The sequence below is a fragment of the Tetrao urogallus genome, assembly GCF_951394365.1.
Source record: "Tetrao urogallus genome assembly, chromosome: 6".
Classification (NCBI taxonomy): Eukaryota; Metazoa; Chordata; class Aves; order Galliformes; family Phasianidae; genus Tetrao; species Tetrao urogallus.
Window position 1 is genome coordinate 53843899 of NC_136819.1, and position 16334 is coordinate 53860232.

At 39.5% G+C, this 16334-nt stretch overlaps 1 protein-coding gene across 1 annotated transcript in view; it reads left to right on the forward strand.

Moving 5' to 3' along the window:
• KCNH5 (potassium voltage-gated channel subfamily H member 5) overlaps positions 1-16334 on the forward strand; it is a gene marked incomplete at its 3' end in the record, with an annotated part of 142012 nt that overhangs the window by 81655 nt on the left and 44023 nt on the right. The window contains exon 8 of the mRNA XM_079537762.1: positions 13881-14080. Within this exon, the coding sequence (XP_079393888.1) occupies positions 13881-14080 (200 nt within the window). The remainder of the gene's footprint in view (positions 1-13880; positions 14081-16334) is intronic.

Here is a 16334-nt window from a genome sequence, read left to right on the forward strand (position 1 = left end):
ATTTCTTCTGTGGATCCTTTCCACGATGCCCAAGGACTCTAACAATGACCCATTATTTCACTATGCATAGTACTCATCCAAGTGTAGTTTTCCATTCTGAATGTTGACGCTGAAAAACTCTTGCACTGATACTTCAGTGGGAAAAGGAACAGCTACGGTTTCTTTCTTGAAAAGAGAATCTGGAAATGATCAAGTCTCAGGTAATTTTGGGGGATCTGGAGGTTGCACGTGCATTTGCTATCCCGCTGCGTCTCACCTCTTGAAAGTACTATCAGTTTTAGGGACAACTGAGAGGGCACTACTGCATTTGTTATCATGTTTCCTTTGTAAATGCTTTAGGGAGTATTTGTTTGTTTCCTTTTATTTTTTTTTTTGTTAAGATGGAGGACCGGAATTAGACCTTACTTTGTTTACTTCTGCACTGACGTTGCAATGAGGGAACTGTTGTTGTTTCTGTGGTCTGTCTGAGGCCGTGACAAGGCTTTCAGATTAGGCTACTATCCAAATTCCTATATCTTAAATCATTTGATTTTCAATTTATTTTCTTATAAAAAGTATTTTTAGGGTAACAAAGCAAATTAGTGCTTAAATTCTTTCACCCGTCCCAGTTATTCCTTCTTTACTTCTGCTGGTGCTCGAGTCAATACACATCTCCAAAATGTCTCTGAAGTTGCTTGAGGCAAAGGAATCAGCCTGCAGGTTTGCTGTCAGAACAATGTTAATTCAGCACCTCCAATAATGCAGGTAATGTGTAGTGGTTGGATGTAGACAGTTTTCTGTTTCTCAGAATAGCTGGCAGCTTTTCTGTATTGATTAGAGATGGATCATTAGATGTTCAAATATTGAAGATAAAAGGGTTTTAGAACAGCATCGTTTTGCCAACAACTCAAAAAAATTAGTGTTACTAATTAAACCCAGTCCTTATTCTTCATCTTTTATCCCCCTTTTCTTTCTGCATTTTCAAGGCAGTGTTGAAAAAGGAGTTGAGTCAGCACATAGGGGCTGACTCTTGCAATAGTTGGATCTTAATTTTTCAGATTCCAGGTTTATATAACATACATCTCCAGAATGTCTATTGTCACTTTTCTCTAAATAGAAGACAGTGCATCTAATATGGATTCTTTTTATCTTTTTGTCATTCAAATAGACCAACCATAAATTTAGAACCTGTTAATTTTTTTTCTTTTTTTAGTTAAAACACAATATGCTGGGTAGTGTTCTTTTTTCCCTCCCCACTTTCTCTTTATAAGAAGATAAGATTTTTGCAGTACTTTTTTTTCTTTTTTCTTTCCTCAAGGCTTTTCTATTGGAAATTATTTGAGGTGCATATTACCAGATTTATTAAAATTCTGACAGGACTACCTTTGCTGTTAGTGAGCTTGTGGCTGTGCTATAGGCTTACAGGAAAGTTCATCTCAAAAGCTTCGCCATGGTATTAAATGATGCAGAATACAGCTGGAATACACAGTTGTGTACAGTTGTGCACAGACACAGTTGGCTTGTTTCAATGGAAAACATTTCATTCTCTTGCATCCTTATCCTAAGATCCTTATTTCCTCACTGGTGATGATCTCCACCTTACCTGGCTAGCAGAAGCTGCCTGGAAAGGTCTAAATTCCACATTCTCACCAGTCTGATCTATCCTGAAAAAAACATCCATCCAAAACAGTGACCTGATCAATTGCTGGTTATGGTCCAAGACCCAGTGAACAGTCTAGAGAGCCACCAGTTTACCAGTGATAAGTATGATAAGAAGCCGTGTCTTTTTTCCATGCAGAGAACAAAGACATTGCTTCTCCATGGCCAAGGGTGTACTGTCAGATTTGCTGCCTGCAAGGCTGTGGAGGAAGAGCATCTGTGTCTTCAAGTGCTGCTACTCCTGTGTTTAGTGGGCAGTTCTAGATGCCGTGCCATGGGAACAGTCCATTCTGCTGAATGGGATGTGTGATAGTGGTATGCGGCAGATGATGGCAGATGCAGAAAGGTCTGAGTTTGAGGATAAACATACAGCAGGGAGGAGCACGCGAGCTGCCTGTGCTTGTTTTGTAGCAGTTGAGCTAACAGCCAGGTGCTCTGTGGGTGATGCCCCCAGTCCCATGTCATACTCAAAACCAAGTCGTGGTGCTGCATGCAGCAGCCAGGTTAGAAAAATATTCACCCTCAAGCAGCCTTGAGCCTTCAGCATCACTATCAGGAGTCACAGGATAGAAGCTGATGAAGCTGTTAATTACAGTTACTTTGTTGGAGCAAATCCCCAGTGGTGAGAATTTGTGGTTTGGCAGCTGGACTGACAGTACTTCAGATGACAGAGGTGTGCAGTGCTACGGCAAGGAACTAAAGCTGCAGCAGCTCGGCCGGTTTTATCAGGAGAAAAACTTTATTTATCAGAGGACCATTTTTAGCCCCGTTGTTCTGATAAAACCTGGCTGCAAGGGTTAGATTGCTAATTATTTTTTGCACATGTGTATGAAGCTGGGGAGCTGGTGAAAGTGAGATGTTCAGTATAAACGCTTAAAAAAGATCCAGGGATGGGGAAATAGAGTTATTTCTTACAGTGTCATGGCAACCAGCTCTGCCCAGAGGAGGCATCTTATTAATTACGATAAATAATTAGGAACAACATAGAGTAAAGTGAAGGAAAACAGTTGAGAGGAATGTGAGGCAGCTAAGCTTCTCAGCAGTGCAAGAAATGTGCTGTATCAATACTGGAAAACTTCAGCAGAGGCTTGAAGGAGACTTGGGGGAGAGAATTAACAAGATAGAGGGGAAAAAAAAACCTGATGGTAGAAACTTATTCAAACAATGTAGTGAAACGAAAGCTTAGTTTTGTTGAAAAATGGATTTTTGTTCACAGTGAGGTATTTTGCAACAAGAAATTAATATACACAAGCTGGGGTTTTTCTTTTTTTGCTCCTCAGCTGTCTCTGTCTTTGTTTTCAAGGGAGCAGAGAAGTTCTCTTTTGTTCATTTTCTTTCTTTTCTCTTAAGCTCTTTTCTTACACTGAAAACAAACTGGCAAGGAATCCTTCTCTTTGTTTTCTGCTTGAAAGGTTTTAAAAAATCAGAGGAAACATTGCTTTGTTTTTAAAAAAAACTTTTCACTTTGATGGTATAAAAAGTGAGAAAAATGAGTGATTAAGAAAATGTCTCATTTCTGTGTGATATTTCATTCTGAATTTTTCTGTGAAAAAATATAACATGGAGAACTGAAGTAAAAAATACCGAGTGAAATGAAATTGCTTATCTTTCTCTGTAAGATATTTGTATACATATCAAATACGTGGTGGTGGCTGTGATATTATTAGCATCATTTTTCTTTAGTTCCCTCTTGCTTCAATAACAACACCTACCCTTCTGTATGAACAGTGTCTGTGTTGCAGTGAACTTAGTGAAAGCAGATGCTGAAAACATCAAATCATTTCCCAAAGGCCATTTGCCATGCCTTTGGGAAATTTTGCATGCAGGTTCTTGAAGGAGGAGATGAATTTGTGTGTTTATTGCCAAACCTGAAACTCTCCAACATCAGCAGATAGTTTCCATTGACCTCAGTAAATTTTGGATCATGACCTCTGGGAAAAATGTGTTTAATGTAAGTAAGAAACATGGTAGGTTAGCTTGCAAATTTGGTTCAAAGTGTTTTTATTTAGGTTAGGTGAATGTGTTACACTTATTAATGTGTACTTACAGGAATAAACACTTGCATAAAGTGAGAAATATGTGAAAGGTTGTTTCTCCCAAACCATCAGTAGAGGAGATGAAGAGGCTCTGCTCCTCAGATAATAAATTCCAATGCCTTAAAAGATTAAAAGAAATATTTGCAATTTGATCAAAGAAACTGTGGGGAATAAAATGAGCTCTGCTGGGACTGATTTTGCGAAACTGAATAAAAATGTAAAGAAAACAGCTTTGCAAAGTCAACTACAATTAATAGTTCAGTATAAAATGAATGTACCGTATTGCAAAGGGTTGGGAACAAGCAGGCTGGAAGGCCTGAGAAGATGCTCTAATAAATGAGTTGTTGAATTTCATTTCATTGCATTTGAAGACTTCATCCTGCAAGGCTTTTAGCTGTTTCTTACTCACAGAAGTATTGAGTGTGAGGGACAACTGAACGTGAATGATATCTACCAGCACTGGTAGCACTAACAGGATTAAGTCGTTAACACAGAGGGACCAAAAAACCTCAGCAAACAGTCAAACTTCCCCTTCCACCTAGATTTCCTATTCTGTGTATAATTTAAACAATGGAAATATAATTGTGTGACACTGCAACGGCCGAACTGGGAGGCTGAAAATGCATTTTAAAAACTAATGCTTACTCTTGCTGCTAAAGAATTAATGTTTGAGAGGCATCCCATAGCTGTCAAATGCTTAGTTCACATCTAGATGTCTTTGTTTTGTCAAACCTCTCACGTATTTTCACTGGACTTTAAGGGTGAATTTATTCACTGTTGGATAGCATTCAAGAGCAGCTTTATCTGTATTTGCCCTGCTCTGAGAAATAGCCAGCACTTCTTATGGCAGAAAGATGATAATATCTTCCCAATTAGTGGGACCTAAGCCATGATGCTAGCATAAGCCTAAAAAAATCTAAGAAGCAATTTAATATTAGCCTGATTTTTTTTAATTCTTTGCCTCACAGTTGCATATGAGTGCAGCTTTACTCCCTTGTGCAGCAGGTCTTTTTTCTTCTTAATCCTGAAATTAGGGGTACTGGATTGATGTATCAATCCCTCCACAGAAGCAGTTGTGAAAAGGACAGATGAAATTCAGTGTCAGCACATATAGGCAAAAAATAGCTAGCTATACCTGTGCAATAATGATTTCTAAACCAGAGGTCAATTAGATAAGGGCTTTAATGATGGGAAAGCACAGCACAGGAAAGCTTGGAGAAACAGAGTGGTGCACAGAAGGTGCAGAGGAGCCATTCCTCACAAGGGGAGCTGGGAGTGGTCATTGTAATGCTGGTGCAGCAGGACTAAATGGTGTGACTAAATACCTCACTGCATTCATTTGATAGTAGCAGGACAAGGGAAAATGGTTTTAAGTTGAAGGAGGGAAGATTTAGGTTAGATGTCAGGGGGAAGTTCTTTGCTATAAGAGAGTGAGGTTCTGGAACAGGCTGCCCAGAGAGGCTGTGGTTGGATGGGGCCCTGGGCAGCCTGGTCTGGTATTAAATGCTGAGGTTGGTGGCCCTGCATGTGGCAGGGGGGTTGAAGATTAATGACCCTTGAGGTCCCTTCCAATCCAAGCCTTTCTATGATTCTGTGGTATGATTCTATGATGATGTTTGGTGAGAAAAAGCAGAAATAGTTTCTTTGAAAGGAATTAGGTATTCTCAGTGGAGAGATCTGGTTGCTGATCAATAAATGCCTATGCTTGCATGCAGTACACAGTATAGAAAGTTCCTGGACCTTGGGTTCATGGAGATGAAGAAAATGCCCTGCGCACCTTCTTTCTTATGGTCATACCAAAAGTATTCATGAGGAGCTGCAGTCAGGAAAGGGATTTTGGCCTCCATGGGCTGTTGGTGTGATGCTATATGTCACTGTTGTCTCTGTTTGCAGCTCCCAGGGCTATATGCCTATCAGCATTTTCCAGACCACTTCTGGAGCTGTACAGTGAGAACACCATCATCACACAGAGGGTGACTTTGTTGCAAGATGAAAGAGCAGAATAAATGTATTTAAGTGAAATGGGACATTTAAAAATGCTGCTAAACAGCCACAAAAAAGGCAAAGGAAAGTGATAAAATGCACTCAATTACTCTCTTCTGATGCTCTCCAGACATCAATATAATTTCATTGACTTCAGTGAAATTAGTGTTAATGTTGGAATGGAAATACAGCAAATTTAATTCCAGAATCTCCTTCCGGGAACGGTGAGCAAGAAAACAAGGGTAATCAGATAGAAACAAGTGCTGATCAGAAGGAGCTAGGCAGGGAGGAGGAGTGCTGCAGGACGGCTGCCAGGAAATACAGATGCTTTTCCCATCTCACGTAGTTATGCACATTTTGGCAATGCATCCACAGTGGCTGAAGTGAAGAGCTAGACTTGTTTTCTTTCTTCTGGTTGATCGGTGCATGCAGTCTTTCATCGTTCTGTTGAACATGGAAGGATTTCTTGCAACATCAGTAGCTGCTGCTGTTTCCTGCAGCATTGGTTTGCTTGGTATTGTGGAGAATTGGGGCACTGATGGGAGACATGCTTGATGTAGTATTTAGGCAGCTTTTGTTTCATCTGAAAACAGACCTGTCTGTGACCTTTGGAGTGCTGATGTCTAGTTCTGCATGCACCTTACTGCCTGTCATTATGTTCTTGTGAGGGAAAATGCAGAAGTACGTTTAGAGGATTGCATGTCATTTTACCACACTGTTGTTCATCAGTGGAGCAGTTTGTGGCACTGGCAAACGTGAATGTTGGCTATAGAAGTGGAAAACACACATGTTTTTGCAGCTAGGTTTCACTATAATTTCTTTAGAGAACAACTACCACCAAGTTCCTGAAGAAGCCATCTGGTCCAGAGGCAGTTCGGCATCTAGCATAGCTAAATCAATACTGAGATTAAGGTTGTGAGCAGTGTGTAGTGAGTGCTCCATTTTTTCTTATGCTCTTAAGACATTTTTTGTGTCAAAATGGAATTTTCTTCCACTGATTAGATTCTAAAGGCTGGAAATCGAGACAGGAGGAAAAAATATTTTGATATAAATTACTTCAGTTTTGTAAACATGAAGGTGAATTGTCTAAAGTCTTTCTGGGTTACTTTTTGTTTTGTCCTCTTGTTACTTTGAGGGAAGACCCACTTAAATTAAGACAGGCTTTCAACATCAGCACATAAAACTTCGGAGACAGAATTTTGCTCTGTTCTGTCCAGATCCTGAATTTGCAGAAAAGAAAATGTGAGGGGACATTTCTGTGTGTGTGGATGACTTGCATGAGTGAGAATCAGCGTTTGGTTCAATTATGTCAGTTCTGTGGTCACTTCATAAAGCAGAATTATTCTGAAAATAATGGGATGTAAGCATCACCTCCAGATTGGAGGTTTTTAGTATTTAACAGTATTAAATGCTTTGTTTTGTTCCTCCTAAAAATGCCCTTTACTTATATACAAGACCTGTCCTGAGGGAGTGCAGGCTGATTAATTAAAATACAGAAGGAAGGAACTACTGCATAGAAACAGCACTGCTTTACCTGTGCTCGGTCTCATTGTTTTCAGGTAGTTACGTGTAAGTGATACTCTGTTATGCTAACTGCTGTATTTTCCTTACCTTTCACGGCCACGCATGGCCAGTGTTTTATAGCTGAGATCATTTACCTAATTGTTCTGATTCCTTTCTTATTAATTGTGTTGAGAAGCAAATTGAACATCTAATTAAATAAATAAACAATGTTAGATCTGGGAGAAGTAGAAAGACTGAGAAAATTAGGAGACTAGAAGGAAGAGTGATGGTTGCAGAATGCCTGAGCCCATTCATACTGTATGTTCACCTCTACTTACACATGCAGTCATATCTGTGCGTACCTACATGGTGTAGATACATGTTGTCTTTCTGAGTGTCTGCACACCATCATCTGTATGTGGTACAAGTTTTTTATGTTGGCATATGGGGAAAAAAAGAGCCTGGAAGGAGAGAGCTAGAAGCTAGAAATATCTTCCACTGCAGTTAAGTACTTGGAAGGTGTGTTTACAAATTTCCTATTGTATTTTAACAAGACAGGCAGTTTAGGTAGTATACCTCAGAGCTCAAGTGATGTTCTGGCATCCTGCCTCCAGCAACATTGCTGTCCTGGGTTTATCTTAATGTGACAAGAGCTTGGTATTCCACTAAAAAAATCCCTTAAAAATACTGAAGAAAGGGGGGAAAAAATGTAGGAAAAAGAATAAATAAATAAATAAATAAATAAAAATGAAAACCCAAAGCCCAAATCTAGCAACAAGCTGTCAAGTTGTTTCATACAGTAATACTGACAGCTGCCAACTTTACACAGATAATTTTTTTTTTTCCTGGAAATGATTACTTCTGAGAGACTGTTGGTTCCCATGCTTCCTTCCATACAATACTTCAGGAGGTTCTGTGCACCCTGTACTTGCTCCTGGTGACAAGTCTGACACAAGGAGACACAGAGGAGGACAGATGGGATGGTTTTAATCCACAGGTGTAAGCACTAGCCAGTAAAAACACTGAAGACCAGCTGCTCCAGAAAAGCAGCTTTTATTCTTTGATGGAGAAAGGAATGTGAAGGATTTCTGTGATGGGTGATTGTTTGACAGGCACCACTGAAACTTTTTTGAAATGATGGAGATTTGCATGGAAATGAGGCAATGCTAAGAATAATATTCAAAATGGAGAAAATGATAAAGGAGAAAGGGAGCAAAGTGTAGGAGATGTGCAGTTGCTGGTATTCCTGGGGAACATAATTTTCATGAATTTTGGTCATCTTCCTCACTGCTTTCCTTTTGCACTTCAATGCTTTTCGGGAAGTGATTGCCTTAGTATTAACATTTACTATGGCAGAGGACTTCTTGCAGCATCTCAAATACTAGATGGGCTGTTTGGTGAGGAGGTGTTGGATTTCTGGAGAAACAAAAATAAAAAAGCATTAGTATTAAGAAATGGTTTAGTTCATTTTAACAATTTATGCTTCTCTCTATTCATGTCGTACTCTTTTTATAAGTGGAAACTTAAATATTCCTCCACCAATTGTCACCACCAGAGGTTGTGACCCCCTAGGTCTAATTTCTACTGCATATGAAATAGGTAGAAAAAGCCTCTCAGTCTCTTACAGCAGAGGTCTCGGGGAAACAGTTTCCACAGTTAAGGCTCCTTCACTACAAGACAGATTTTTCAGGTGATGTGAGGTTTTGCTGCTCAGTTAACAGAGGTTATGCTGTTTGCCCTGCTGCCTGTTATGGTGCAGTCACCGCCGTTTTTCAGGCTGTGTCTGCCTGCTTGCTCACCTCCGTGGAATAATACAGTGAGGAAGAAGCAGAATCAAGACATGCAAATCTTTTCAGATGAAAGAAAATGCCAGAAATTGCATATGAATGCCAAGAGAAGATCACTAAACCCGTGCAAGGCTATGCAGCACAGGGTGGTCTAATCGCATGGGGTGACTGTGGTAAGGTGTGCTGAGCAGGGAAGATACTGTACATGAGCTGTAACCTCAAGCTGCTTAGACAGCTGCACTGTCAGACCTAGGCAGCCCTTGGTGCTTAAATTCAGGAGGATTTTTTTCTGTCTATGCTGCCAAGGAACCTTAGCCAACTTCTGCTACTATCGCTTGCTTCCTATGGATTGGAAGCTGGACATGCTAATAGGTATGGGAAACACAAACCTTAATTTAATTGAAGTCTGTCTCAGCAAACCATGGTAGTGTACTTTGTACCAATTTGGCTCGTCTTGGATTGGAACTGTGTCCCAAAATATAGCACATCACATTTGCATGGCAAAGAGGCATGAGAGCTCTAAACTAGATATTTTCCTTTTTCTAAGTGCTCTTATAAACAAAAATGCTGCTGTTAAAAATTAGTGACTGCACAAGTGCAGTTAAAAGCCCTTGTTTTTATAAGAATTTATGAGGAAAGTATGCAAAATGTGTGACTGCATCCAAAGCAGCTGTTCCACTCAGCTGTGCAAACAGCAGCCCATGTAAAGAAAAGAACAGGCAAGTGTCAGTTCCTACAGTTTACTACTGATGATCCTTGTAATTACATAATTATTTAGTTCTTGTCAAATATCTCATCAGTGCAAGCAGAGATTTTACAAATCTATCATTATTATCATTATCCTCTTAATTTAGAGTTTGCATAACTATGTTGTCAGAACGTGTTGAGTCAAGAGAGCAGGGGTGAACATCACTTGGAGCCATGGAGGAGCTGTACACCTTCTGTGGACAGCAGTGTGAGACAGATGAGTGCATGGAGGACGACCACCTCCCTGTGCTGGCAATGTGGGACATACATCTGGATGCAGGAACTGTATGTACAGCATATAGGCTATATGGGTGATGGATTCATGCTGGTGCAATAATTTCTTGAACACAGTTGCATCCAGCACTCCTCTTATTTTGACAGTCAGGTGATTATGATGGGAAGTTCAGTGCTGAAATTCACTGCAGAGTCCAGGTCTTTGGCTGGACATAGCAAGGCTTTGGTGTGGCTTATGGGAGGATAAATACATTGGGTTATTTGGCACAGAAATTGCAGTGATATGACTGCAGGTGTACTAGGAGGAAAGAGGTTGTTGCTTTTTTTTTTTTTTTTTTTTTTACTTGCACTGCCTGCAGCTGCTTTGCAGTCTGAGTGATTGCGTGGAGGAAAGGAGTAACAGAAAACTGCTCTGCTTTTCAAATAGCTCACACATTTGTATTTGGAGCTTATATCTAATTATGTGTAGTATCTACAAAGCTGGATTTATGTCTAATCTCTCCAATGAAAGATGTAGCTTTTATAAGATTAATCAAATAATCTTAGAAGAGTGCCTAATACCAAAAATTCTTTGAAGAAGGTGCAGCTAGCCTCTGCAGCATGCAAAAATAAGTATCCATGTTTTTCCAGAACTGAGGCTTCACTTTCTTTGAAATTGACTTAAAAGTATATTGTATAACCTTAAATAATACTTTATCATAAAGCACACCATAGAGAAAATTTCATTTCTCAGTCAAGTCTTCAGTGCGTGAAGGCAGATGTTCCTATTTGGATTTGTTTAACGTACAGTCAGGATAACAAGGGATCTGAAATACTTTGGGATAATTTCAGTAAATCTGAGTCTTCTTTCTTTTTTTAATGAAAATTCCTTGTTTTTAAACAGTCCTAAAGTTTTATATAACACTGTTGCTAAATCATGCAAAAATATTTTATGCCTGTATGAGTATAGTAGCGCAACACACATTTTAGACATAAAAATATGTACCACTTAGATCCTCCTATATAATTTAGGGAACACTTCTTTAACGCAGAAGAGTTAAAATGGAAATTAAGATAACAGTTGATCCATCTTTAGGACTGAGCAGAAATATTTCCACATCATTACTTTAAATGGATCGGTATGAAATCCTGTGAAGACTGTTTGAGATTTACCTGGATGGAACAATTAAGTAAGTGAGCATCGCATGTCTGTAGGAAACAGAAAAATTATGGAGGTCTCTGACCCATTCAAGAGAAGATGAATAAATGGTGTCTGACCTAGCCAGTCATTTCAAGGAATCAGCTGAAGTAATTTCCCCTCCAGCCTGTGTGGCATCATTTCTTCCTTTTTGCCTGAGCTTCTTGCAAAAAGGAGAGACTAAATTAAAACTATTGAAGTGTATGTGTGATTTTAGAGATTGCTTAAATCCTCGTGCATTCAGGAGTCGCACAGTATTTTATAAGCTTCAAAACCTCTTGCAAATGATCTTTGCTTCCAATTCTCCCCGCCAAAAATAATTAAAATCCAGCCAAAAGTGAAAGGCCTTCAGTAACGCTCCTCTGCCTTTGTTTATTAAAGGTAGTGTCCACACCTGCCCCTGTGACATTTGCTCATTAAGCAAGTGTTCCTTTGCAAATGATGGGTCTCTTACAGAGAGCTTTCAGCTCTTATAAGCTGAGGAGTGCCCATTAGCAGTGCCCACACATCTCAGAGGCTGCCAGCTGTCCATGCAGAGAATAGCCAGCTGAGGAGCAGAACCAGCTCACCTCCCTGGTCCGGCCCCTCTCTGTGATGTTTGCTGTGCCCATCCTCAAGTTGAGTGCCTGTAAGCAAATGTAACTTGTATGCAGGCTCTGTGGCTTGTAGGCTTGTGAATTCTGGCTCACTGGAGTTCTATGGGATAATGTTTCCATCAGATTTTGCAATCTTATTTATTCTGTCCTTAATTTCTTGAGCAGACATGCTCTCTTGAGGTACAACTTTCCAGGATCCTATATTAAGAGACACAGAACTAGAATTTCTCTTCTGGCAGAGCATTTGCTACAGATATTCCCTGCCAAAGAGTCTTTATTTTTGCAGAGGAGGGTGTATGTGCCATTTGCTTCAGACAAGCTGTTTTCGCCATGGCACACATAACTGTTTCCAGCCTGGCAAGTATCAGAGCTGAGTATTTTTTCTTTCCTTATCTAACAGGGCACTGTGTCACGTTTTCAATCAGCCTGTGTCTTTTCCTGGGGTTTACGTGGCCAGGTTGCACTGAGTGCACTGCCGTTTTTTTTCACGTGACAGAATGTGAATATAGCTCCAGAATTTAATACATTTCAGTCATGCAGAAAGGCAGGGTTGTGGGGCCAGTTCTGATTTCTCTTTACCTTTATGGTCGGAGTCATTTTAACACTGCATCATCAGAAGGTGAGAAAGGGAGATGTTCTGCGCTCACATATCTGATGAGCTGCGTTTGAGATAAATGAGCACATCAGAAGGATGAAGAATGTCACACTTGGAAGTGGTACTTCGTCAAGCTTCTCCAGCTGCAAAATCCAGAGGAGCAAAGAAAGCTGAAAAGAACCCAATGCAGGGGGCATCCATCCTTTTCCAACTTTTCATGATATTAATGTTCATATACTCAGAGAAGTGTTGCTATCTATACAGGTGGGCACAGAGATATGGAAAACCCTTTAGTGGCTAGCAAATATGAAACAATGATCAGTAAAGCAAGGGAGGGAGGGGGGGAATTAATTGCCCTTTGCAGAGAGCTTTATTTTTCATAATCACGTAGAGTATTCATCTGCTGTGCTCTTTAAAACTGAAAGCTTGTTCATCTACACTCCTCTCTGTAAGACCTTATTCAGTACAGTCTTGTCATTTGAGATTCAAAAAACCCCTTTGACTGTGATGAAACAGCGAACGTTGTATTTCTCATGAACTCCAGCATCTAATTTTTATATTAATGTAGTGAAGCACAGTGCGATATGGAAATACACTTTTTTTTTTTTTTTATCGAATAGGCCTTAGGAAAGCATGATGTTTCTTTAAAAATGCCATCTTTCGAGTAGGGATGATAAACCATATTAAATAACTGTGAAACAGAGTGAGCTTTCTGGAATGATATAGACATGTTGTGTTGAGGGAAGACATTATGCACTGAGAGACAGAAAGCATTTTTCCTTTCACAATGGGTTATTCTTTGCCATTTCTGTTTTGTTTTGTTTTTTTAATGCAATGTGGAAATGCATAGCTGAACTTCAGTATACAGTATCTCTGAGTAAAGATTATTAAAAATGAAGGCAGACTTCTGTGTATTTGATAATGTCAAGAGCAGAAGTGAAGTGCCATGCATTGGCATTATGAGAAATCAGAATAATTCTCTTTTCTGCAAAACCTGTGTTGCTTAATGGAAGAATGTCATTTTGGGCTTCCTTGTAAGTGTAATTATATTGTGACTCAATAAGGAGCTTTAAACTTCCGTGGCTTTAAGACTATCTTTCAATCCACCGCTGTTCATGATAGCATGAGCAAAGGTGTACATTTATGGTTTTGCTTGAGTGCTTTGTCAGATTTAGGCTTTAGATATCAACCGTCCTCTTTCAGAGTTTCACCGCATCGCTCTTGCAGTAGTATACTGAATATGATGCCTTATCAATTGGAAAGGCTTACTCAGAACGTGTGGTTTTCTTGAATACAGCATGTCATTCTTTAGAACAACTCACCAGGCTACGCTTGAAAGTAAAGATAGCACGTTTAGAAAGGGGAGAATCAAACCAGAAAAGAAGGTAATGCCAAGAGTGGCTTTGAGGGAGTGCTTCCTGCTCTGCCTTGACCTCCTCTTGTCCTACTGGCCGTACACCTGGGAATTTCTATTGTTAGCTGATGCCATTTTTCTGCCTTTGAAATCATTAGTGACTGGCATTTTACTGGAGCATGCATATTTATTTTTAATTGTCTTTGTGATTTTTTTTTTTTTTTTCCCAGCTCTTCTTTATGCAACTATTTTTGGAAACGTCACCACAATTTTCCAGCAGATGTATGCCAACACCAACCGATACCATGAAATGCTGAACAATGTGAGAGATTTCCTAAAATTATATCAAGTCCCAAAAGGCCTTAGTGAAAGAGTCATGGATTATATTGTCTCAACCTGGTCCATGTCCAAAGGAATTGACACAGAGAAGGTATGAGTACATGAGGTAACAATTTAGATAGAGTTTGTATATATTGTATGCTTTCTTTGAAACAGAACTGTGTAACGGCATGTAACTTACTAACAAATTCTTAACTGCATGCTACTCCCTTATTATGGTTGTGGTTGGACCAAAAATGGAATGTTGTCAAAAATGGTGATTGTGCCACTTTGGAAATTTGCCTTTTATCTTTATGGTAAATGTTTTCTGCTTTCTAGTCTTGCTTTGCCAAAACGCTAAACAGTTTTAATGTACTTAATTATTGAAATCAACAGGAAATTCATCTTCAAATTATATCTGAGGACATAATTTAATGTCAAACCTACACTAATCAGTATTTTCTGAAAAGTATTGGCATCTGTGAGTTGCAATGAAATGAGTTTGATTGGTTTGGACCTTCTGCTGATGTCCAGGACATCGACATTCCCATCAGCCTAATTGGTATAACATTTTAATGGCAGCAGAGATTGATCTTGAGCTGAAATCTCTCAACTAGAACTTAAGGCCTTTGGTTGCCAGGAAGATGCAGAAAATGTGGTAGTGTTGTCAGCTGTGCTGGGTGGAAGTCCTACCTGACTTTTGCCCTCAGAAAGGAGTGGTTATTCAGGTGTCTTCAAAGGTCTGTTAAGGAAAAGGTTGTCTGCACAGTGTCTCATCCATTTTCGGGTTGGACCGAGTGAACTGTCCTCCGAGCTTCTCTCTCTGAGAGGTGTGTAGTGAAGTCTACCTAGCTTTGGGCTGGATGTTTTAGAGAGTTGGAATCAGATGGGAGGGTTTCCACCTGTAGTGCCTAGAATGAATATTTTAAGATTTAGAATTGCTGGAGACTGGTGATGTTCCTTCGACAAATCTGTAGAGCTGATACACATCAGCTGAAGTTAGGCTCTCAGGCTCCAATTTCCATGAAGTTTTGCTGTCTGAGAACTTACAAAGCAGTTTTCTGAAGGAGGGCAAGGTATTGTCACGGCAAATTAATGTCCTAAAATGTACAGTGTTTACAGAGCTTTGAAGTTCTTGCTTTGTCTAAATCTATTGTGTAGTATGGGATGATGATGCAGTTTGTTCAGACATGCAAAATTAAAGTTGCTACACTGACAAATTTAGTTTTACATCATGCTGGTGCAACAACAGTTATCATACTCATTTTCTGCAATGAAATTCAGTTTACCATACCAAATATAACAATATTAATTAATACAGATTTTGACTTTTTGGTTCAGTATGCCTCATTCCTTAATATGTTAATTTCTTATACACTAATACCCTAACTTCCAAATGCTGACTCATACAATGTTAGAAGTGAGCTTTTCTATTGTAAACTACAATAAATGCATTCAGTCTTACAGTGTAAACTAAAAAACATGTGAAAATGGAACTTTCATTTGCATTTATTTCCTTGTAGTTAAGCCAGAATACTGTATTATTCTGCCACAGTTTCATTAGATTTTAATGATGCTCTGCAGTTAATGAGGAAAACCTATGCTTTAATTACTGAAATTTCCTTCCATAGTTTCCACATGTCCGGTTTTATAGCTTATAAAAATGCAGTTAGAGCTATAATCTTCAGCTTGTGGTAAGCAGTGTTCTCTGGTCTGTAAGACAGTAATGGCTGCTTAGCTAGATAATTGATATGGCTGTAAAATCTGTGACTTAGGTTTTTAACAATTTTCCCTTGGTAAAGACTTGCCTAAACTTAGGCCTGGATCCAAAACCTATTTATAACAGTGGAAGGATTTCAGGAACCTCTGCATCTGGACATCAGTATTTGGATCTAATCGAACTTCCCAGAAAAGCCAGTGTTGCAGAAGAACAGAGACGAGATAAACGTAAGAACTTGAGCATCGGTTTGAATATGTTGGTATTTTGTATCCCCTACAGCCTGCAAGTCTGCAAAAGCAACAGCACCAGCAGCCCTTAGTGCCCACACTGAGCATCCCAGAGTCTGTATGAGAGCTTAAGGCAGTTTGCTTTTGGCTTCAGGACGTTAACTGAAGATTGATGTAGTGAAGATTGGTTTTGGAAGAAGGGTAGAAAGCTGTTTCATAACACAACAGTTTTCCTACCTTTATTTCCACTCTGGACAGTGTTGTGATATGCTTCACTGAGACAAATTAGAAAATGTAAATCCCAGCTGAGAGTTGAGGGGGACAGCGGTACAGTTCCAGAGGCTAGTCTTGTAGGGTGGAGCATTCCTCTTCCATTAGTTCCATCTTTATCCCTTCAAGTCCATTTTAAGGCACTCTGC